The following is a 25,558-nucleotide window of genomic DNA, read 5'->3' on the forward strand; positions in this document are numbered from 1 at the left end:
ATATTGTGTGAAACTCAAATGCCCATTCCAAAAATCCACAAAATATTAACCAAAACTCAAATCAAACCAAAGTGATGAAAACACAAAACCTTTGATCGGGAGTTAAACACCTAAACATATAAACCAACACAAATATACCAAATATAGCAAAATGCACCAGCTTGAAACAGAATTGAATTGAATAAAATTTTTTAGTACTTTGGTAACACAAACATAGCAAATTAGATGCGGTGGTTAAGTAAGCATTAACAAAAAGAACCATTAGAGAAAAAATATTGTTGATGATGTACTGATGATGTGGTGTAATAAGAGTTTTGTAAAATTACATATGATGCTTCCATTATTATATATAGGTATAGATATTTTATATAAATCTTCTTAGTTACCCTCTCACTCTATTCTACATTTCAATGTAGTTTGCATAACTTGTATGAGACTGGAAATTTAAACTCTTTGCCTCTTTTGTTGGCTGCAATAATTTGGAAATCCTACAAGAACAAAATACCCTGTATGATATAGGATTGCCACTGCTATGGAGAAGCCAAATGAGTATCCAATCAACTCTCCTTCCCATGAGAGCCATGTCTCCTCACTCTCATCTTTTTATGGTTCTATTGATGGCAACTCTTTTGAACATGACACCTGAATTTGCAGTCCACACAACCCACTGTTATTGGCAAAAAAGTTTGGATCATTCATGGTGTCCATTTGGCCACCAACAGGAATCTTACCTGTGAACTTGTTGTTACTCACATCCAAAATAGACAATTGTTGCAACTTTGCTAGTGATTGTGGAATTAAGCCTGATAGTTTATTATGTGACAAATCCAAACTCTCTAGACTCTCCATGTCACCAAGACTTGAAGGTACCTTCCCATACAGTATGTTATGTGAGATGTTGAGAAGTTTTAGACCCTTTAGTTTTCCCAATGAAGTTGGGACTTTACCAGAAAGTTGGTTCATTGACAAGTCTAACAAAGAGTAAAGCTCAAGATTGTGGCTTGAGAGAGCTTGATTCGACTTCTTCCAATTCACTGTCAGATCATTAAACTCGATTAAGATGGTGTTAAACTCACGGATTAATGAAGTTCTTTTTGGTATTTCATTCATGCCAACAAGATCTCCAAACTTTGCAGGGATGTTCCCAACAAGATTGTTGCTTGAGAGGTCAAGAATTCTGAGGCTACTAAGATTGGAAATACCATCAGGGATGGAACCTTGGAGGGTGGTGTTTCGTAAATTTAGAACTTGAAGGGTGGAGATTTGGCCAATAAACTTTGGCAATTCACCTGAGATTTTGTTGTCATGGATATCTAAGTGTTCAAGCCGACTCATATTGGTCAAGTTTCTGGGCAAGTTGCCAGTAAACTTATTTTTTCCCAATACAAGAATTCTAATATCTTGGGGAAAGTATGTTGAAATTTCACCTGAGAATTCATTGGAAGAAAGGTCAATGTACCCGAGCAATACATTGGGTCTAAAATCTGGTAAGTTTCCAAGAAATCTATTGCTTGACAAGTCTAATATTAAGAGGTTATAAATATTGGAGATAGATTGAGGAACCTTCCCTGAAAAATTGTTTCCATCAAGCATGAGAATTCTGATTTCAGCAGCATTACCAATGTTGTTTGGTAGCTCTCCAGAAAAGTTGTTTCTAGATAGGGAAAGAATTGATAAACTTCGAGAGTTGAAGAGACGAGGTGGGAGCGAACCTTTAAGACTGTTATCTGATAGAATTATACTTCCAACTTCCATTTCAACAAGCCATTGTGGATATATTCCTTCTAGCTTGTTCTCACTCAAGGCCAAAAATTCAAGAGTCTTCTGTTTAGAAATCCAATATGGGATTTCTCCTGTAAGACCACAAGACTTCATATACAAATGAGATAGCATACACTTTGGCGTTATCTTTGCATTGCTATTCCAAGTAAGATGATTCCCCCCCAAAAAAAGACGCTTCATGCTCTTGATATTGAACAACCAAGATGGAATTTCTCCACTTAGAAGGTTGTTTTCAAACTGAAGTGTTTCCAACTTCTTCAATTTCTTTATGGATGATGGAATTCTCCCTGTCAACTTGTTGTTGCTCAATTCCAAACTTGTTATATTGGATAGACTGCCAATAAAAATTGGAATCTTCTTTGACAAGAAATTGTCCCTCAAGTCCAATACTTCCAACTCCTTCAGATACAAAAATGAAGATGGAATTTCACCAAAAAAACTGTTGTTGCGAAGATATAGCTGCCGCAACCTTGTCATATTCCCTATCTCCTTAGGGACATTTCCAACAAGAGAATTTTCTTCCAAGTTCAATACCCGCAAGTTTTGAAGAGAGCCCACTTCCCCAGTAAGAATACCATTGAATGAATTGCTACTTAAATCAAGATATTGAAGATACCTCAAGTGAAAAAGTTGAGAGGAAATGGAGCCATTGAAGAAATTATTCTTCAAATCAAGATAAACCAATTTGCTTAAATTGGCAAAGGCGTCACCTGGCAATTCACCTTGTATATGATTCCCAGCCATATCAAGCAGCATCAAGCTTCTAATGCGAAAGAGAGGTGTCAAGATGGTGGAAGTCACCACTATGGGCTCCGTGGATTGCATGGAGACAAGGGAGTCAAGATATAGAGCAATCACAGTCCTTGGATGAAAACGAGTACTACAAATGATCCTTTCCCAATTGCAACAATCTGAGCTAGAATTCCATGACTCTAACTCAGACAGTGGGATTTCTAATGATGGCGAACTATTATGGCCTGTTTGGAAGTTTAGAGAGGAAGGAGAGTAGAGGGGAGTAGAGGGGAGGAGAGTAGTGGGGAAGAGAGTAGAGGAGAATGATTCCCCCCCACCTTGTTTGGATGTTTTTAAAATTAGTAAGGGGGAAAGGAGTAATTAGCCCTTCCCCTTGTGTAATTTTGTTAATATAATAAGGGTAATTTAGGTAATTTACTTGGTCAATAGTTTATGTACTCTACTCCCCCTCCAAATCTCTCCAATTTGGGGGAATTAAAAATGGGGGGCTAGAGGGAGTTGAAACCCCTCCAAACCCCTCCAACCCCCTCCCCCTCCTTCTTTAAAAACTTCCAAACAAGATAATTGAATTACTCTCCCTCCCTCTACTCTACTCTCCCTCCTTTTTTAAACATCCAAATAGGCCATTAGTTTTGATGAGAGAGGATTTAAACTCGAGAAGGGCTTGTTTTTGATCTTCAGGACAACAAAGAGAAGGGTGAAAAAGATGAGAAGTGCTAGAAGCAGGGTGAGTTTGGCCATTGTTGGTGTCTCCTTTGTTCTTTGTCGGATGATTATAAATAGTTTTGGAAGAGTGATAGAAAGAGGTTCACATGCTGCACCACTAATCGCGGTGTACTCAAAGTCTAACTCAGTGAATACGTAGCAGTAATTTTTTGAAAATCGGTGGCTAAGGAAAGAGAAACTAGAAGGGATTTTGGCCAGCCTGGTCTCTCTTTTCATGGCGTGAGTTTACTCAAAAATTTGACTTCTATCAGGACTTAAAGAATAAAGAGGGCAAAACGTGAAGAGCGTTGTGACTAGTGATATTTGAAGTTTGAACAAATGATTAAGCACTTCTTATAAAAAAAAAAGAGATTAAGAATTTTTGAATAAACAACTTGTCGTTTACCTACTGCTTTATTCACTGCAACAAGTTGTGCACCAATGCCTAGTGTCGTTTAGTTCTGTAATTTTTTTTTTTTTTTTTTTTGAGATGGAATTAGTTCTATAACTTAGGCCAAGAAAGGCATGGGAGTCTTTGGGCATTGTTTGGGATTTCATTTCATACGCTATTTCGATTTGAATTTCACTTTTAAATATTATATAATATAATTAATATATAATAAATAGGCTTGGTTCGGGTTTTCCCTTATGGGACAGAGGAAGGAAAGAAAGGTCCTGCCAATGTGCGTGCTACTAAGGCTTAGAGCCCTTTCCTCATCCACCACCTATTCTAGTAAAAAAGCAGTTATCTACAAAGATAGGTGATAGGTGGCTACTCTGTATTTCGCAAGCCTTTGTCATTGTTAGGCAACTAAGTAGGGCCCAAGGCCCCTGCGAATCCATAAATCTAAGGAGCATGCTGCAACAAAAGGATGGTCCTTATGCATTTCATTCTTTCTGGAAGGGAAAAAAAAGAAGAAAAGCATTTAAGAAGCAAGCAAGTGATAAGTATCTAATCTATGCCTTGCCCTATGAACAAAGTAGTCTTTCCTCACAGCAAGCTAGGGAAACAAGCTTGTCATGTCAGGCAAACGAAGGCCGCCTTGGCTTATTAGCTACCTAACCAATCCAGCTGTCACGGCTTAAGAAGCAGCTTAATAAAAGGGGCATACTTTCGAACCACTTTTGCTTTGCCTTAGACTCTATTGGAACAAAGCAAAGAAGGAGGTGGAATGGAGAAAGGAAAGGGGCAAGGGCGGTCTTTCTTAGCGCGAAAGCTGCTGGTTCGGGGTAGGGTACGGTACTAAAGGTCTCGGACTTCCAGGCGGTTTTCTTTTTGGGCGGCTGTTCACCGTTGGATCTCGCCAATACAGCCCCCTATAGTTTTTGTTACCGAGATATCTTTTTTTTTATTGTTCCCAGGGATTTTTTGGGGAATCCGCTCCCATGCTGCAAACAGTCGAATCTGAACTAAACCTTGTCGCTCTTCTTTCTTTCCTCGCGGGCAGGAAGCACACCAGCAGCGTGTGTTACGTGATTCTACTGTGTTTTTTGCATTTGACTGGGTGGACAGTTGACCGAAAGAGAACTTCGATTCACCCGGCCAGCGGGCGGGCGGCGTGCTTATCTTGTGTGACAACACTCCAGAGCGAGTGGCTCTTTTAGGCGGGCAGCTGTGTGACAACACTCCAGAGAAAGCGGCGCTTTCGTGTAACATGCTATGGTCTCAACGCCCTTACGAGGTAGTGATGAGTTTCACGCGCTCTAAGCCCGGCCTGCGCGCGGTTAGGAAGATTGGCCACAATCTGAGCGGTACCACCCACCTTACCCTACCACTATAGGCAGCCGTTCGTCCTACAGCTGCCCGAAAAGGAACTGCAGTGATCTTGATATTGGTTGAAAAAACTAGCTTTTTTATTGTTAAACTTATTTTTGCTACTATTCAGCTTATTTTTGCTATTATTCATGGGTCTCATTATACTGTTTCAATCAGGTTTTAGTTTTATCTACAGTACTTTCAGCAAAAAGTTTTTATTTTCAGCTAAATAAGCTATTGTCAAATGGACGGTTATTTGATGGAAGATGATGTAATTCATGCAGTGATATTTGGTTCCTTCACATGCAGTGCTCATGGTTCATTAAAATATGCGTGTCTTCTTTTGATTGGATATGTGACTGTTAGCATGTGTGAATGTTTGTTTAATTAATTTTGCTTGTTTTTCGACTATGTGTGTGTGTGTGTATAAGTATAAAACAGAGCTTTATTTTTTAATAAAATATTTTTATTGATTTAAAAAAATTTAAATCAATTTCTTTTGTTAATATATTAAAAATGATGCATTTGAGATAACAATAATTTCAAAAATGATAAAATTGATACAAATTAATAAATTTTATATAAATTAAATAATAAATGTCAGTTTCATTTGAATAAAGTGTACTGCGTAATATAAAAATATATATTTAATAGTGACAAAAAATAAATAAATATTTTTTTCTTTTATAAATGAGAAAGTAAATTATATCCCAAACTTTTAACCATAGAATCATTATATCTTCTCTTCTTGTGGGGGGTGGGGAGGGGGGGGGGGGGTGGTAATTCCTATATTCTTCTATATCCTTAATTCTCTTAATGCAAATGAACATGAGTTTGTTTTTGAAAAGAAAAACAACCTTTACTAAAGAAATTTACTTATATTTTTATAAACATATGCTTTATATGATCTCAAATTAATGAGTTATATAGGAAGGAGTGAATGTTAGTTTAAATGAGTGTTTACTTTTTTACAAGAATAAAAATAAATTGGAGGGTGTCATTACCACTCATGGTTTTTAGATTTTAATAATAAAATAGTGGGGGAAAGATTATTTTTGAAAGTCACCTGGAGGATTCATGGGCCTCTCTCTGTATACCACTGAATGTTGACTTACAAAAATTAAATTCTTAGACTGTCAAGAGAAATTAATCATCATTAATGATTTATACATTTACAACAATTAAAAAAAAAAAAAAAACCATTTAGGGTTTTGATTGGGTTAGATTTTTATTTATCTAATATGTTGGAGGGCTTGTTAGAGACCTAGATGTGGGAAAATAGTATATCATTTTTTTAAAGGAAATTATTATCATAGAATTTGGGCCATTTTCAATAAAGGGAGTGAGGGGTTTTTGTAGTGGGGGACTTAGACCTAGGCCTAGTTGGCCTACATTGTTGGGTTAGCCTACTTATCATCAACACCACTTTTATTTCTTGACTTGCAACTTATCAATTCAACAATTTGTAAAAGAAGTTGTGTAGTTGGACTTATTCTAACTAGTATTTTTATTACCAAACTATAATTTTTGTCATTAATTATATATTTCTCACCATGTCATTTTCGTCCATTAGAAGTTGGGAGGAGTAGGCTTGAGATTTTTCAAATGTTGTGTTTCTTTGTTCTTTGTTGGATGGCTATAAAAAATAGAGTAAAATATACTTTTGGCCCATAAAGTTTTGAGTTATTTTCATTTTGCTTTTATATTTCAAAATTTTTATTTTGACCTTTCATATTTGATAATGTTTTTATATTAGCTTTATTGACCATTTTTATTAGTAATCAGACTGTTAACTGCCTTACGTGTTTTATTATTTAATGAAATATTATCTCTAAAATGTTGTGGAATGCAAGAATTTTATTGTTGTAGGCAAAAAAAAAAAAAAAAAAAAAAAAAAAAAAAAAAAAAAAAGATATTATGGACAAATAGATCAATAGCAAAAATGGAAAAATGACCAATTTGAAAACAATCAAACATTTTAGGGCCAAATATAAAATTTTTAAAACATAAAAGGGTAAAATGAAAACAACCCAAACTTGAATAACTAAAAACAAAAACCAAAAAAAATATATATATATATATATTTAAAATATTAAATATAAAAATTAAGTTGGGAGGAGTGGGCAGCAGGATAAATAAAGTTTCACCTATTGCATTAAAAATCATGGTTTAGTCAAGTAAAGTAAATAATTGTGTGTTAACTCAACTACAAAAGTTTATGTGGGTTCTAGTTAGCTCAACTAGTAAAGTCTTTAATGGTTATATAAGAGATTTGGAGTTCAATTCCCACCTATACCAAAAAAAATGATTGATGTCTTGGTCTGATGATAAAGAGCTATTATTAGGAGTGGACGCCAGAGATTGAAACTTTCTCTCAAAAAAAAAAAAAAAAAAAACTACAAAAGTTTATTGTTATCAAATAAGAAATTGGGGGTTTGAATTCGCTTATACCAAAAAATCATTTGGTGCTTTAGTCTAATGGTAGAGGACACTCTATAAATTAAAATTTATCAAATCTATTAAAAAAATAGTAAATAATTGATTATGTGAGATTGGAGGGCACAATTAAAATTCTATCTATTTCCCTTCATCAAATTTTGACAACATTAAAGTTTAAAGGGAAAAGCGTGATTCTTAAAATAAATAATAAATAAAGAAGAAAAGAAAAGTAAGGAGAAGCACTAGCATCTCCATGACATTTGGACGTGATGTGGGTTTAAATTTAAGTGAGTATACGCTTGTGGTATTTGAATGGGTTTGCTCATGAACTTCCCTAATGGGCTTTAAAATCCTAGTCGTTTCGATGAATCTCCTCAGATTCCTTCCCTAATGGGCTCCTTAAGTCCCTTAGATCCGATGTCAAAAGCCTTATGACGATTGCCAAGTGCCAAATAGACAATAACCTCATCATTTACCACAACTGTACGTGGTAGAATTTTATAGCACAGTCTTGCGAGATTGGCTACTTGATATTTCAGCTTAAGCCCTATTCTCCCAAAGATGAAGATGTTGTTTAGTAATATTGTTCTAGTAACGTTATTTATATTTTTTTGAAATACGTATGGGTGAAAGAGTGTGTGGAAATACATGTAATATTGTTTAAATATTGAAAACTGTTACTCAAACACCCTACCAAACAATTTTCAATGTGTTAGTTCTATAAGAAAGCTTTATGGAACTAGTTATTCATTCCTTCTTACAAGTTGTGATGAAGACAATAATTGCAATCTACACATTCACACAATGATTGAGCTTTTTATATATTTTCTTCTAGCCAAAAAAAATAAATAAATAAAAAATAAATAAATAAAAAAAGGAGGAAAGGAAGAAAAACTAAAAAGAAATGGTATGACGAGAGAGAACAATTTACCTGGATTTTATATTTGCATTTATAATGTTATATATTTATGTGTAGTTGCCCTCTCACTTTCATTTACATTTCAATTGCACAAATAATTTATTGATACTTATGAAAGGCTATTTGTTACATTGTTTAGTTGGAGGATACAGTTTGTGTCTAGTGCATTTTTGCACTGGACATGATATGATGTAGACATGTGTCCAAATATCTGAAACTAATTCCCTTGAAATTAGGATTTCAGTTAAGACTAACTAACTGTATTTAGCTCCAAAACTGAAACGAATTCTGGAGCAAAGCTAAGCGCACCGTTTCATTAAGTTCCTGAGGAAGCCATTCACTTAAGCAAAACGGTGCGTTTGGTGCATCTGCTCTTAAATGAAACGCTGCGTTTAGTTTAATCACTACGCAGTCGTTTTAGGCTTCTTCTTCAATCTTCTTCTTTTCAAGCTTCATCTTCTTCACTTCAACAGAGAACCTGTAAGATTGTTATCTGACATAAATATACTTCCAACTTTCATTTCAGCAAGCCATTGTGGGAAAATTCCTTCCAGCTTGTTCTCACTCAAGTCCAAAAAGTCAAGAGTCTTCAGTTTAGAAATCCAATATGGGATTTCTCCAGCAAGACCACAAGATTTCATGCACAATTGATATAAAATACACGTAGGCTCTATCTTTGCATCACTATTCCAAATCAGATTATTTCCTCCAAGAAAAAGATGCTTCATGCCCTTTATATTGAACAACCAAGATGGAATTTTTCCACTAAGCAAATTGTTTTCCAATTGAAGTGAGCCCACTTCCCTGGTAAGAATACCATGGAATGAATTACTACTCATATCAAGATAAACCAATTTGCTTAAATTGGCAAAGCCTAGTAATTCACCTCGTATTTGATTCCCTGCCATGTCAAGAAGCATCAAGCTTCTAATGCGAAAGAGTGGTGTCAAGATGGTGGAAGTCACCACTATGGGCTCTATAGATTGCATAGAGAAGGTTGTCAAGATATAGAGAAATCCCAATCCTTGAATGAAAACGAGTACTACAAATGACCCTGTCCCAGTTGCAACAATCTGAGCTGGAATTCCATGACTCTAAGTCAATCAGTCGGATTTCTAATGAAAGAGAACTAGTAGTTTTGATGAGTGAGGATTTAAACTGGAGAAGGGCTTGTTTTTGATCTTCAGGACAACAAAGAGAAGGGATGAAAAAGACGGGAAGTGTTAGTAGCAGGCTGAAGGCGCTGGCCATTATTGTTGTGTTTCTTTCTTCTTTGTTGGATTGTTATAAAAAGTTTGGAGAAGTGTGATAAAAAGAGGTTCTCATTCTGCACCACTAATCACGGCGTACTCAAAGTCTAACTCAATGAGCACGTAGCAGTAGTTTTTGAAAATCGGTGATGGAGAAAAGAGAGACTGGAAGTGGAAGGCGTTTTGGCTAGTCTGGTGTCTCTTTTCATGGAGTGAGTTTACTATAACATTTGACTTTCTATCAGAACTTAAAGAATAAAGAGAGCAAAACGTGAAGAGCATTTTTGATGTTTTGAACAAATGATTCTGAGTAAACGACTTGTCCTTTATCTCCTAATTCATTCACTGCTTACTGTCGTTTAGTTCTGTAACTTAATGGTTATTTGTTGGATATGTGAGTGTTAGGGGAGTTAGAGTTTGTTTAATTTGTTTTGCTTGTAGTATATATATACACTAGACTTATCACACGGGTTTTGTGCATGTAATAATACTCTTATTTATTTATTTATTTTGATTTAATGGTATAATGCTTAAAAGTGATACTATGTAATAACTGTTTGTATTTATTTATTTAAAAAAAGAGGGAAGGTAACATGGAATAATATTTAAAAATAAAATAGAGAACCGTAAGAATTTAAAACCCAATGAGACATTTGAATTTATTGGTTAGGATAAGAATTGTGATAGGTAAAAAAAAATTGAGATTTGAAGTTTGAACAAAAGAAAGATGATATAATAAGTTAGTGTGGATGGATGAAGATTTGTGATAACTGTATATAATTTGGATTAAAAAAAAATTGGAATGTTTTAAAGAATTAAAAAAAAAAAAAAAAACCATAGAAATTTTGAAATAAGAATAAGTAGTTTTTACGAAAGGTAGTGTTTTTTTTTTTTTTTTTTTTTTTTTGAAGAAGTAAATTTTTTTTTTAAATAAAGATAATTGAAGTATTTGAATTCAAATAGATAACAAATACAGATAGGAAAAAGACATTTGAATAAATGGATGATGAGAATAACAGTTTTTTTTTTTTCCTTTTGTACGTGAGATAGTATTACTATTTTAACATTTTTTTTTCTTTTTTGTAGGGAAAAAAAAAAAAAACTAAAGAGTATCTTATTTCAGAATTTGTATGAGAATATTTTGGTATGTCAAAAATTGAAAATGAACAAAGAAATCCTCTTATTAATAGTGTGTGTGTGTATATATAGATACATATAAACATAAAACAGAGCTTGTAAGCCTAATCATAATTAATGAGAATGAGTTGCATTCTCTCATTTTCTTCTCAGTTTTGAAATGAAAGAAAAGAGACCTAGTTTTTTGAATCCGCAAAATAAATGTATATAAATAATTTATATATATAATATGTCTTTAACATGAATTATTTTTTTTTCTATAAAAAAAAAAAAGAGTTATTATATACTTTTTTTCCCCATATGTAAGAAATTTTATTAAGGCAGTTTTATATAATTTAAGACAACTATTTTCTTTAAATAAGTTATGTGTAATTATCCTTTAAATTATTTAATCACATTCAATATGTTTTAAATATTTTAAATCAAAGTTTTTTGTTAAATAAATTAAGACCTAAAACTGACACATTAGAGTATAACAATAATTTCAAAATGAACATTTAATTATAGAATCATAGCCCCTTCTCTTCTAGTGGGGAAAAAAAACATTTTATTCCTATGTCAAAACTCTCGAAATGCTTTTCCTTTAAAAAAAAAAAAAAAAAAAGACTCTCGTAATGCAAATGAAAATAGCTTGTTTTTGGAAAAGAAAAACATCTCAAATTAATGAGTTATACAGGGGAAAAGTGAATGTTACTCTAAAGAAAAAGTCAAGAGATACAAAAAAATTTGACACTTGCTTATGTGGCAGATTGTTAATGATAGGTAAAAAAAAAATAATGTTAGTGATTAACTCAAATAAGAACTAATGAAATTTTGCTAACTTAACTAGTGTGTCAAATTTTGTGTGTGCATGAAAGCATTACTCTAGCGGAGAGGAGGTTCATTAGTTCATGTCCCCCCTCCCTCTCTGCCATTGAATGTTAACAATCTACTATGTACAAAAGGAAAATGGTTGGTTTACCAAAATTAAATTCTTAAATTGTTAGGAAAAATTAATCTTCATTAATGATTTGACAATTTTACAACATTTAAAAAAAAAAAAAAAATCACCACACACCCTTAGTGTGATGGTAACTCTACAAGTATAAGTGCTTATAGGGTGTAGGGGTAAAGGCCGGGGTTCAAGTCTTCAAGAGAGTGCTTCACACATATATACACTTGGATTAAGCTAGAGTGAAATTTTATATTGTATAAAAAGAAAAAAGAAAAAAACAATTTAGGATTTCAATTGGTTTAGGTTTTATTGGTCTAGTACATTAGAGGCCTTGTTAGAGATGTGAATATAGCGTATTATTATTTTTATTTAAAAAAGACAGTTATTAATTTATTATCATAAAATTTGGGTCTTTTAACAGTGGGGTGGGACCTTTTATATACAGGGAGTGAGGGATTTTGTAGTGGGGGACTTAGGCCTAGGTGGCCTACACGTTGGATTGCTCTTGCTCATCACAAACACCACTTTTATCTTCCACAACTCACAACCTATCAATTCAACAAGTTATAAAAAAAGTTGTGTCACTAGTCTTATTCCACTTAGTATTTATATGATCATACTATAATTTTGGTCATTCCTTATATTTTTCTCATCATTTCAATTTCATCCATATAAAGTTGGGAGGAATGGGTTTGAATTTTTCCATTGTTGTATTTCTTTGTTTTTTGTTGGATGGTTATAAAAATTAGACTAATGTACATTTTTGACCCTTAAAACTTGGAGTTGTTTTCATTTTTGATTTTTACATTTCAAAATTTTCATTTGACCCTTCATGTTTGATTATGTTTTCATCTGACTCTATCGGCTATCTCTAGTAGTAATTTAACCATTAAGGTTCCGTTTAAAAATAGTTTATTTAGCTGAAATTGAATTTTTTTTTTTGTTGAAAGTACTGTAGATAAAGTTAAAAATTAGCTGAAATAGTACAGTGGGACCCATAAATAGTACTAAGAATAAACTAAATAATAATAAAAATTGTCTAATATAAGCTATCTCAAATACAACCTAAGTGTTCTACATGGATTGCAAGATCAATATGAAAATAGAATCAAATATTTAAGGCCAAAATAAAAATTTTAAAATATAAGAGACTAAAATGAAAATAATCCTAATTTTAATAACTAAAGGAAAAAGAATTAATATAAAAATTAAGTTGGGAGGAGTGGGCTGCGGTATAAATGGCAGAGGGCATTCATTAAGGAACGGATGGAATAAATTAAAATTTTATCGAATCTATTAAAAAAATAAAGTAGATAATTGATAATGTGAGACCGTAAAGCACATTTAAAATTTTATTTATTTCGATTAATGGGTCTGCACATGAACATCTAATGGGCTATAAAATTTTAGTTGTTTCGATCAATCTCCTCAGCTTTTGTCCCTAGTGGGCTGCTTGAGGCCCTTAGGTCCGATATCAAAAGCCTTATGATGACTACCAAGAGTACCAACTTAACAATCTATAAACCTGTGGTGGAATATTATAGCACAATCTTGAGAGTCCGGCTATTTGATATTTATTAGCTTAAAGCCCATTCTCTCAAAGATGAAATGGCAGTGTGTTTGTCCTATAACAAAGCTCCGTGAAACTAGTTACTCATTCTCTCTTACAATTTGTGATGAAGATGGTAATTACAATCTACACATTTGCACAATGATTGATTATTTCTTCTAGCCAAAAAAATAAAAATAAAAATAAAAAAGAAAAATAAAAAAGAAGAAGAAGAAGAAGAAGAAGAAGAAGAAGAAGAAGAAGAAGAAAGAAAGAAAGAAAGAAAGGAAGAAAAACTACAAAGAAATGGTACGAGGAGAGAGAGAACAATTTACATGAATTTTATATTTACTTTTATAATCTTATATATTTCTTCTCAGTTGCCCCCACACTTTCTTCTACATTTTAGTCACAGATATATAATTTATTGAGACTTATGAATGGCTATTTGTTACAATTTTTAATTGAAAGTTTTTGCATGTAAACTATTAATTGCCCAACAAGGGTTGTGAGTTCTAAATACCAAAATTCATTGAACACGTTGGGTGTACACATGTAAGTGAAATCCCATATTGAATAAAGATAATAAGAATAAGTAGTTAATATAACAAAATTGAGCACATACTCATTAAGTTTAGGCCTTTTGGATTAAACTATGTCTTTATGTGTTATATTAATTATTCGAGGAAGCTCCCTAAGGAGTTTATCTCCCCAACATGTAGTGGTAGTAGCAAGAGCCTCTACTTCCATAAACACTACCTCAGTAGAAAAACTCTATTTATGGGTGAGTCTCAACATGTAGAAAAATGAGAAAAGGATAACAAGAAACCACCAAAAGCTTAGGAAGGAAAGAAGGATGTCATGAGGAACACCAAGCAAAAAGTAAAAGAAAAAAGAAATATAAGAAGAGAAGAGGAGGTGAAAATATAGCTCTCCTACTTTTCAGTAGCATTATTAATTACAAAGAGGACAATGGCAGACTCACACCAACAGAAATCTTACTGGCCAAACAAAGATATGAAGGTTGTACAAAATAATGGGGATGTTTGTATAAGATGAAGAGTAACATTTGATCAGTAGACCTTTAGTGAATTTGGTCATTTGTAAGATTTCAAATCGTCAGTAAAACAGGTCGTTAGTAACATTGATGATCGTTACACACATTAATGCTCAGATATAAATTCTTCACTTAAATGGTGCAAGTGTAATGGACGTACAGCCTTTCCAGCCACTAGCTCACAGCTGTTACAACTACCTTAAGCTGATCATTACACATCTGTTACTGAACACTGAGTGGGGAAGTTAAATGGCTATTAAATGAGCATTTAAGCCTCTAGCTCAACCATAACTAATGGATAGCGACAAAACACTTGTCCATATTGCAAACCGCCCATTTTAATGACGAGTAAAAGTATGGACGAGTGTAAATGCATTAGTTCTAGACAGCATTTAATGTCCAAATGATAAATGAGCATATAGTTGTTACTGTTGTCCAATTATGCGCATTTAATGGCTGTTAAAAACGTTAAAGGGTTGAGGATAAATGGTCATTATTAGGCCATAAATCCTCCAGCTATGGTACAACATTAGAAAGGCCTGTAAATTGAGCATTTACTCATACAAAGGCTATATAAAACTAGGAGAGACAAGTAATTGGGGCATGTTGAACACACACACAAATTACTCTACAGATTACAGATTTCTAAAGAGTTTAACCTAACTTAAGCATCGGAGGGTCCTTGGCAGGCCCTAAACCGATGTCATTATCTGCTTAGTGCTTTCTTTGGTACAGGATCTCCAGGTCATTCATCGTACTAATGAGGTACATACTAACGAACTCCAGGTCGTCCATCGCACTGACGAGGTACATACTGACGAACTCCAGGTCGTCCATTGCACTGATGAGCTCTAGGTTTTCTAAGGAACTGACATGGAACATACTGATGAGATGAAATTCTACTTCATCAGTTTGGTGTTGTCTGTGGGAATGAAGGGCTATCAATCAATAAGCCATTGAATTCTCTACTAACTAAGTTCCTTAGAACTGATGGACTCTACCACAACTGCGTCGCCGAACCTGGTGGTGATGGCTCAATAAATCCAAGCACTAATAGCCGATGTGCAAGAATTGAAGAAACAAAATGAAGACTTGAAGTGGAGAGTGCGTTCAAATGACACGAATACGTCACAGTCATGATGTAATCACAATGACAATGATAACAAAGCCTATGGTCCAAGAAATAGTAGAAGAAAAACTTCTAAGCACATTGCACAGTCGACTTATGGCAACGCTCAGATGATGAAAAACATGAGGAGGGAGTTAGATGAAGTCAAGAATGCCATGAAGAGAAAGACAGCGATAAATCTTGATGGCATGATCAAGAGGAAAAACTCACCTTTCATTGCCAGCGTTTTGGAGTGCCCCTTGCCTTCCAAATTTCGTCTCCCACAATTGGAGGTTTACGATGGCACCAAGGATCCCCTAGATCACATAGGGGCATTCAAGAAAATATTAAACCTCCAGTATACCCCATACGAGGTAATTTGCAGATCATTCCGTGCAACCCTTAGAGGAGCAGTAAGGGTGTGGTTTAGCAAGATGCCCGCGGCATCTATTGCAAACTTTGAGCAACTATGTGACTCTTTTGTCCCATTTCATTGGGGGCCAATGCCATAAGAAGCCCACCTTACACCTGCTAATTGTGAAGCAACATGAAGGGGAAACCCTGAGAAAGTATGTAAAACGCTTCAACAAAGTAATGTTAGAAATTGATGAGGCAAACGATTAGGTGATAATGACGACCTTCCAAGCTGGGTTGAACAATCTTGACCTCGTCTTCTCTCTAGGGAAGACTTCGCCAACTACAATGATAGACCTCCTGTTCAAAGCCCAAAAGTACATGAATGGAGAGGATGCATTAAAGGCAAATGGAGTAGATGGCAAGCGAGGAATGGAAGAAATCGACAAGCTCCAACACAAAAAGAAGGAGAAGAATGATTGTTCCCCCAGTCAAAAGAATGACAACGAAAATATGCAAGCTCATACAAGATGGACAAGTATTCCAAAAGAGGAACTTGTTACCTTGAATCACTCAATGACAAACAGTTACCTCATCCATGGAATGTAAAGCACTTCAAGAGATATTATTGCCAGTTAGATGACGTTTTCAATTTTTTTTCATCAAATTGTTTTCTAAGCAGGAATGAATAAGGGGGCATTTTTCCCCACATGAATAAATGTCGTTCTCTTGAAAGATCTGAAAGTATTATTTATCATACCAAAAAAAAAAAAAATTGAAAAGAAAGCCCGTCATTGAAAGTCCACCAAGTAAAACCAAGTACACGATAAAAATCTCGATAAGAGTAAAATCGTTACTGGAGAGTAACATTTGATCAGTAGACCTTCAGTGAATTTGGTCAACTGTAAGATTGCAGATTGTCAGTAAAATAGGTTGTTAGTAACACTGATGACTATTACACACATTAATGATCCGATCTTAAATCCTTTCCTTAACAAGGTTTGAATGTTACGAACTTCAGCAGACAGCCTCAAACAGCTAAGCTAACCATTGTAAAACTGTTACAAGACTTTAAACAAGGATATAATGGCATTCAATAGGCTATTTAAAGCCTCCAACGTTTGGCACAATAAATGCCCCGAGCATTTATTCACAAACATGCTATATAAGGCAAACAACAAGAAGTAACTAGGGAGCTATGCATACACTTACACATTATACTAAGACTATCTCTTGCATTACTCTATTTTTCAACGAGATAGACTAACTTAAGCATTGGAGGCTCCCCCAGGACCCCAGGTGCCCTCTTACATTGTTTCTTTGAAACAAGTACTGACGGTAGTCTATACCAGTGACGAGGAGCATACTGACGAGCTGCAGTTTTCTACTTCATCAGTCATATAAGGTTCAATTTCGATAAGTACAATCATAATAACAATCAAATTCTCAAAGCAAGAGTAAGTCATATGATTAAATTCACATGGTTAAAAACCGACGGGTACAATCATAATGTCGATCAAATTCTCAAAGTGAGAGTAAGTCATATGATTAAATTCACATGGTTAAAAATCGACAAGTACAATCATAATGACGATCAAATTCTCAAAGCGAGAGTAAGTCATATGATTAAATTCACATGGTTAAAAACCAACGAGTACAATCATAGTGGCGATCAAATTCTCAAAGCGAAAGTAAGTCATATGATTAACTTCGCATGGTTAAAAACCGAGGAGCACAATCATAATGACAATCAAATTCTCAAAGTGAGAGTAAGTCATATGACTAAACTTGCATGGTTAAATACCGATGGGTAGTTTTTCTAAAAAGGAAAACAAAAATCAAGGCGCACGAGAAGCTCAAGATGAAAAGAAGGCACATGTCAATCACCTAACGAGAAAGACACCTCGCATTAAATGTGATGGGACGAGAATCTCAGGACATAAAGGGGAGATTGAACTGCCAAAAACCTTTCATATTCCTATGCTCATCCAAACAAAGGATGACAAAGGAATAAGGGGGCAATTGAAGAGTAACATTTCATCAGCAGACCTTCAGTGAATTTGGTTCATCTGTAAGATTGCAAATCGTCAGTAAAACAAGTTGTTAGTAACATTGACGATTGATACACACATTAATGCTTTGATATAAATTCCTCACTTAAATGGTGCAAGTGTAACAAACATACAACCTTTCCAGCCACCAGCTCAAAGCTATTACAACTACCTCAAGTTGATCATTACACAGTTGTTACTGAACATTGAATGAGAAAGTTAAATGGCAATTAAATGAGCATTTAAGCCTCTAGCTTAACCATAACTAATGGATAGCGATAAAACGCTCGTCCATATTGCAAACCGTCCATGTTAATGATGAGTAAAAGTATGGATGAGTGTAAACGCATTAGTTCCATACAACATTTAATGTCCAAATGATAAATGAGCACAGAGCTGTTATTCCTGTCCAATTATGCGCATTTAATGGCCGTTACAGATGTTAAAAGGCTGAGGATAAATGGTCATTATTCCATGAAAGAAGAAGAGAAAAGAAAGGAAGAGAAAATATGGGGATCACTATTCAAAATCCCCCACAAAAGAGAGAAGAAAATATTTGCATGTGTTTTTTGTAAAACAACCCACATGTTTAGAGGGCAAATGTTGAGACCTAAAATTTCACACATTTTGAGTCAAGAAGTAAAGCCCAAGACCCAATGAATTCAGGCTTTAAGGAGTAGAGGATTTAAGCCCAATGTACATAATGACATTTTAGTAATTGTGTATTAAGGGAAGGCAAATTAGTAATTGCACTCACACCTTATGGGCAATTAAATCAAGACACATGGACACATATGGGCCAAGTGTCACACCTACCAAATTCCACTAGTTCCAAGCCTTTTGAATAAAATGAATAGAAAAATGGAGAGAAGCCTATACTTTTTTGGGCACTTCTACAGATAGAAAAAAAAAAAAAAAGGAATAGAGCTAAAAAGTTTCAACGCATATATTTTGCAAAATGACTTTGTTTGATTAGGGTGAACTGGGTCCAAGGCGTTTTTGACCTAGTAAAGAGTATTTGGCCCATAAAGCCAAAAGGATGAGAATACCTTGCTATCACCTCCAGTAAGAGACATGATGAAAGAAAATAAAAGTGGCAGTGGCAAATAATGTGTGAAGGAGAATTAAAATTAGAGAAAATACAAGAGTAGCAAGGCAGGTGAGTAAGGTAAGGTCTTGGCTTTGCCCTTTTGCATCCCTGCCAAGTAAGGAGAGTAGGGCCCATGGCTGACGAAATGCAAAGGGTGTGGTTTGATAGAAGGGGAAAGGACCTAGATTTGACATCTCGCTGAGACCACTTTTGGGCATATATTTGCTGGGAAAAAATCTTTACCAAAATGGGAAAAGAGTAGTTGAGAATCATCTAATGCATACTAGAGGGTGGGAAAAAAGAGAATTAATGGAGGCTTTTACCATTTTAGGGAAAGAGATGTGAGGTGGCTACATGGTAGATTGACCTTTACCCAAAATGGGGAGGTTATTTGTCATAAGGGTTGGGCTAAAGGCTCCTTAATGGGAGTATATAAGACTGAATGTAGGCAGTGTGTAGTGGGGCAACACCCAATTATACACGGTCAAGGTAGTGGGCAATGTGTTGAATGGAAGAATGCATGCAGTAGAAAAAAGAATGGATAAGGATGAGGGCAAAATGGTAAAAAAAGGTATCAAAGTTTAGGTATAAAAAGATGGAACAATACCCATGAATGGACAAGATGGGTAACACATAAACCAAGGAAAACATATGAGGCAATTTGAAGAGAAAAAAAGAAAAAGAAAGTAGAGTATATACGGTAGGAGAGTTAACATGCATCACTAGGAACTTTTTCCCTCCCTTAGAAAACACTAAAGATGATTGCTCTCATACTCCAAACCATACAACTTTATAGTCTTATTTGATGATAAGGTTGTGTCAGTTGGGTTGAGATATTTTTAGTTAACATCCTGTTGAGAACACTAGTGATCTTAATTATGTCTATTGAAACTTTTGTTATTTTATGTTATTATGTACTGTAGTTTCATTTTGAACTAATCATTATTTTGCTATATATATATATATATATATTTGTTTTTCTTTTTTTTGGTGTGTGTGTGTGTGTGTGTCCAGATTGGTTCCTAGGTGCATCTTGGAAAGAGAACTAGGCCCAACTCTCCACCCCTATCTATAGAAACCTTGATCCAAAAGCCAAAAAAGGCACCAACACCATTCTTAATGGCCACTAGTTGTTTTAACAGTCCCTTGATAAAATTTGTCCATTTTTATAATTTATTTAGAGTCATGCTACACACACCAACAATACAACAAAAATTTAACAAAGTCCGACACACATTCATTCCACTTGGACCCCATCGCAATAAAAAAAGAAAAGAGCCTGTAAAATTATTTAGACCCTCCATTTTATTTTGAACAATTATTAGTTTACATTGTACTATCAACATAAAATTTATATTGTACACTAAATAAAAGTGTACAACATTGTACATATTTGCAAAAGGTGTACAATATTGTACACATTTGCATAAAAATGTAAAGTATTGTACACATTTGTTTAGTGTACAATATAAATCTTACATTAATAGCTTAATGTAAACTAATAATTTTCCTTTTATTTATTAAGACTGTGCAAACATACAAAGGCCTGGATTTACAATGGTGAAGCCTCCATCTATGACAATATTATGTCCACTCACATATTTTGACTCATCACTTCCGAGATAGAGAGCAGCCTCGGCTATATCCTCTGGCTGGAGAATTTCACCCTTGAGGTTGGAATAAACACGATGAACTCCATCATCATCTAGCTTCAAGAAATCCTTTGCCAAAGGTGTAGCAACCGCATAAGGTGACACGCAATTCACACGAATTCCAAACTGTCCAAGCTCCACTGCTGTATTTCTCATTAATCCAACCAGACCATGTTTTGAGCTTGTGTAGCCATGAGTTGCAGCTCCTCCTATGATTGAACATATACTAGCAGTATTGATTATACTACCCTTTTTAGCTGGAATCATCACACGGGCTGCATGTTTGGTGCCAAGGAAAGCACCTACAAGGTTGACACTAACCACTTGTTCAAATTCAGCCTTGGTGTTGTCAAGGATGTTGGGTTTGGCTACCCCAACTATACCAGCATTGTTGTACATAATGTCTAACTTACCATACTTGGAAATAGCATGGTTAACTGCATTTTCTACATCTGTTTCGTTAGTAACATCACAATGGACAAAGGATGTAGATTGAGGATTTAAATCTTCGCATACAGAGTGACCCAATTCATCTTGGATGTCAGCAATTACAACTTTTGCTCCATGTTTATGGAAGAGTCTTGCAGTGGACTCACCAATGCCGCTAGACCCACCAGTGATTAGTGCCACTTTTCCTTCAAGCCTGTCACATTTTTACAAGATATTATCTCTCACTTTTATTATTCAGCATATTTTAGACAGGGCCGGCCCTAGGCCTAGGCCAATTAGGCCATTGCCTAGGGCTCCCTAAATATGATGTGACAATAAATATGATAACTGGACTTTAACAAACTATTAAATGCATTTTTGAATGAATTTTTTTGTGATTGGTGATATTTCTTTGTAATTCTCATATTGTAAATTTTATATTATCTCTAACATTTTTGTAAGGCTTATGTCACTGATCATATCTGTTACAACATCAGTTTGTATTAAAATTTGTTGTAACTTTATCATTTTCTAAAAAAAAAAATCATATTAAAAAATAAAAAGAATAATTTTTTTTTATATAAAAATTATTATATAAAATGCTAGTTGAATATTATTTAAATGATAATATAAAGACCTTATTTGAAGGTTTCGCCTTAGGCCTCCAAACATTTTGGGCTGGCCCTAATTTTAGATGGCATAATTGCACAAAATATTTGCTACAGTCGATGGTTAATGGATGCAGTGTCCAACAAAACAAATAGAAAAAGTATTTACCGGGAGAGAGAGGATTTTTTTTTCATAGAGTATTGTTCTTCAACAAATTAAACATATTGAGGCAAGATAGCTAAAAAAAATTTCATACCTTCTTGCTGCAGCCGAGAGTAATGAGAAACTTCCCATGGTCGAAGGAGTTAGAATATGTGTTGGAAAAATGAAAATGAAACCCAAATACCATCGCCAATTTGCTTTGTTATCTCTCTTGTAATATAGCTGAGATGTCAAACCCAGTATTCCAACTATGTCGTAATCAAGCACAATTTAGTATTTACCCTGGACCCACAACAAGTTAGGTAGAATAGTTAAACCGGGGCACATGATGTACTAAGTACCACCTACTAAATTTAACGAGCAAGTCTAGTATCATAATTAATTTTACAATTTTATCACAATTTTGTCACATGATAATTTGTAAATAGTAAAATCATAGACCTAGTTAGACTCATCGTTTCATTTTTACTACTTACAACTCGCTACATAGACAAATTATAACTAAAATTATAAAAATTGTTGTGACACTATACTTACTAAATTTATCCCGGTTTGGATCAAAAAACACTTGTAGTTATAGTGGACTGTCAGATGGTTGTTAGAACCCTCATGTTCGACAGATGCTTCTAAATTTTTTATTTTATTTTTTATAGCTTTCTATTGGTGTGCAGTTAAACAGAACCATATGTCTAATTAAATTGAATGATATTACATGCAACATGATCTAATGTAATTATGTAATATAATATTAAAAAAAGCCTATAATAATAATAATAATAATAATAATAATAATAGGTGAAGCTGACAGAAATTCAAATTAGAGTTCCAATTTTGCGCCATGTGTCCTAAATTATTTATTTTTAAAGAGTTTTATTTCTTAATTTTAGAATCAAATTTGGGACCACATCATAAATATTCATCCAAGTGAGTTATTAAGTACAAAAACTAAATAGTATAAAATAAATGAATTGTTAAAAAAAAAAAAAAGTGCTTCACAATAAAAAAAAAAAAAAAATTGACAATTTACATTTATACGTAATAGTATCCTTACAATTTTTTTTTAAAGAGTTAATAAAATATAAAAATGACTAGCAATAGTATTTAAATTATATATAAGAATTGTATTATGCATCTTATTGTATATTTTTAAGTGTATCCATGCATATACATGGATTACAAGCTAGTATATATAATTACCCGATCCAATGTTGTCGAATGTAAACATCAAATAAACAAGAACTAGCCACAATTATCAATTTTAAAAATAAAATAAGATAATACAGATCATAAAAAGATGCTAGACTATATAAATGAGATATATTTCTTTTTTGTATTGCCTAGTAGAGACTGATTCACTTGAGAGAGGAATCCTTTTATATCTTCGAGATATTTAGAAAGGATTTTTTTTCCCCTTGTATTGCTGAGTTGGGGCTATTTTTATTTTTTTATGGATTTTTCAATAGAGTTAGATTTGGATATTTGTTATAGATTTTTGATGTTAGGATTTGGAAGATTATGGACCTAAGGGAATGGATGGGCCAAATGGAATTTTATTTGGTTCTTTGTTTCAATTAATTTTTAGATAAAATGCAAATGACACTTTTTAAGTTTAGGGTAATTACAACTTACCCACATGTGATTTGGTTGAAATTTAAATTGCCTACTTATGATATAGAATTTGGCACTTTGCCTGCTTGATATTCACTTCTTTAGGCTTCTGTAACCCGCATATGTAATTTCACTGTTTTGGTTTAAGAACGTTCTCTCTCTTTTTAAGAACATTCTCATGCCTATCAATTCAAACAAATTTGTCAAGGGGATAGAAAAGATTGAGAAAAAATATTGTGGTGTGTTTGATTTGGTTTTAATTTTTGGTTGCAGTGGCTGTGGGTAGATTTCTGGATTTAGTTCTTGGTTTGAGTTTATGTTCAAAAATTCTGGAAACATAGATACAATCTTATGCAATAGTAGCAATACTGCCCAAATAAAAGTCCCAACTATTTCAAGGTCCAAAAATAGAAGATTTTTGGATAAGAATTAGAGAAGAAGTACGCGGCATGGGGACATATGACCGTTTGATACAATAAGGGGCATTTTTCCTGTGTTTTAAATAATACTATATGTTATAGAGACATAGTGGTAATGCAAAAATTCAAAAGCTTACGAACAATTTCCAATTACAAAGTACATATGATAATATCAATCTTTTTTTTTTTTTTTTTGGGCTGAATATGATAATATCAATCTGAAAGAACAAGCAAATCACAGGTCCTATATAAAAAACAAAATGGGAGAAACGTGGAGAACATCCTCGTCGTCCATTTCGACAAAGACATTTCCTAAAGTTTTGTTTGATAGCCACCCCACGTTTCCCACATTTGTGAAAGAATTGACAAATTATTCCAAGAGGCACTCAACCGGCCATAAATTTTGAACATAAACCCACTGCCATTGCAACCAAAAATTAAAATGGAATCAAATTAGGGGTATTAAATGGGTGAGTTTGGGTGGATTTGGGATAGGCATAATTGGGTTGTGTATATAAAACTCATTTAACTAATTACTTCTAACCCAAGTTCAACCCAACCCAATTATTATGGGTAAACCCCAACTCATCCAATTATCCAATTAGCAAATTACCCAAATGCCACTAAAGTGAAAATGATCAAATTACTCTAAAATTTTCAAAAATGACCAAAATACCATAATAGGAAGGAATTTGAGAAATTAGAAACTAACAAAAAAAATTCTATATTAGAGAAATAAAACAAAAAAAAAAAAATGAAAATGAGGAGTTTAAAAAATTTTCCAGTTTTTCTTGCACTTTCTTGGTAGCCAAACACAGCAACCAAAAAAAATTCTTTGTGGAGTTTAACCTAGAAAAATCCAAACCCATAATCAGTTTGTTGAGGCCTTTAACAAAACCTAGACTAAAAATCCCTAAACCATAAAAACAAAAATCCCAAAACCCTTTGACCCCGAGCTACATCCCGAACCCTTGGTAGAAGAAGACCAGCTTGTTCGGATCATTCTGATTGGCTAAACCCATCAGCATTTTCTGAATTATGTTGTGCATCGCACCGGAAATGTTGAAGAAGTAGACGAAAACCGAGCCGGCGAGCCAGAGCTTCAGATCGTGAAGCAAGGTCTCGCCTTTCATGATCTTCTTGATTGCGAAGGGGATCCAAACCAAGGTTGCGACCACGATGAAGCCCAATTGCCTAGTGGAGAGGAACAAAGGCCGATGAATTGGGCTAACGGGGAGCTTCGTCTTGGCCTAGACGAAATTGGCCATCGACTCGATGAGTCGCGAGAAATCGCCCTAGTCCATCTGCTCCGATTTGTTTTTTTGGGAAGGGCTAGGTTGATATATTGTTTTTGGATTAAATGGGGTTCAATGAGTTTTTAGTTAAAACCCAATAATCACTGGGTCTAATTGGGTTGATGCCTATTTAACCCAATTAATAGTTAAGTGTGTTTGGGTTCAATTAGAGTAGGTGGGTTTGAGCGGGCAAATGAGTTTGGGCTTACTTTGCCACCCCTAAATCAATCACACCATACATTTTTTTCTCAACTTTTTTTATCCCTTTGCAATTTTGTTTGGATTGATAGGCTTGAGAATATATATATATATATATATATAACACACACACATATATATATATATATATATATATATAACCTGCTGGATGAGCAAAGAGCGATTCAAGTGAAAAAAAAAAAAAAAAAAAAATCACAACTAGAAAGTACAAACTACCAAATAAAGAAACCATATACAGTGGGACGCAATCTGTCAAAAGTGTTGAACAAGAAAATCCCCAG

The 25,558-nt window shown here is 34.1% G+C and overlaps 1 protein-coding gene and 1 pseudogene across 1 annotated transcript; both read right to left on the bottom strand.

The window, feature by feature from the left end:
* Positions 1–444: 444 nt before the first annotated feature.
* LOC111986438 (receptor-like protein 46) lies at positions 445–14,835 on the bottom strand (annotated as a pseudogene).
* A 5,195-nt stretch (positions 14,836–20,030) lies between these two features.
* On the bottom strand, positions 20,031–21,963 carry LOC111986439 (borneol dehydrogenase, mitochondrial). The gene is made up of 2 exons (XM_024018065.2): positions 21,831–21,963; positions 20,031–21,179 (listed from the first exon to the last, which is right to left on the bottom strand). The coding sequence occupies exons 1-2, from the start codon at positions 21,866–21,868 to the stop codon at positions 20,405–20,407; spliced, it is 813 nt and encodes a 270-aa protein (XP_023873833.1). The 5' UTR covers positions 21,869–21,963; the 3' UTR covers positions 20,031–20,404.
* Between the last annotated feature and the right edge of the window lie 3,595 nt (positions 21,964–25,558).

Source organism: Quercus suber, unplaced genomic scaffold, assembly GCF_002906115.3.
Source record: "Quercus suber isolate HL8 unplaced genomic scaffold, Cork oak 2.0 scaffold_696, whole genome shotgun sequence".
NCBI lineage: Eukaryota > Viridiplantae > Streptophyta > Magnoliopsida > Fagales > Fagaceae > Quercus > Quercus suber.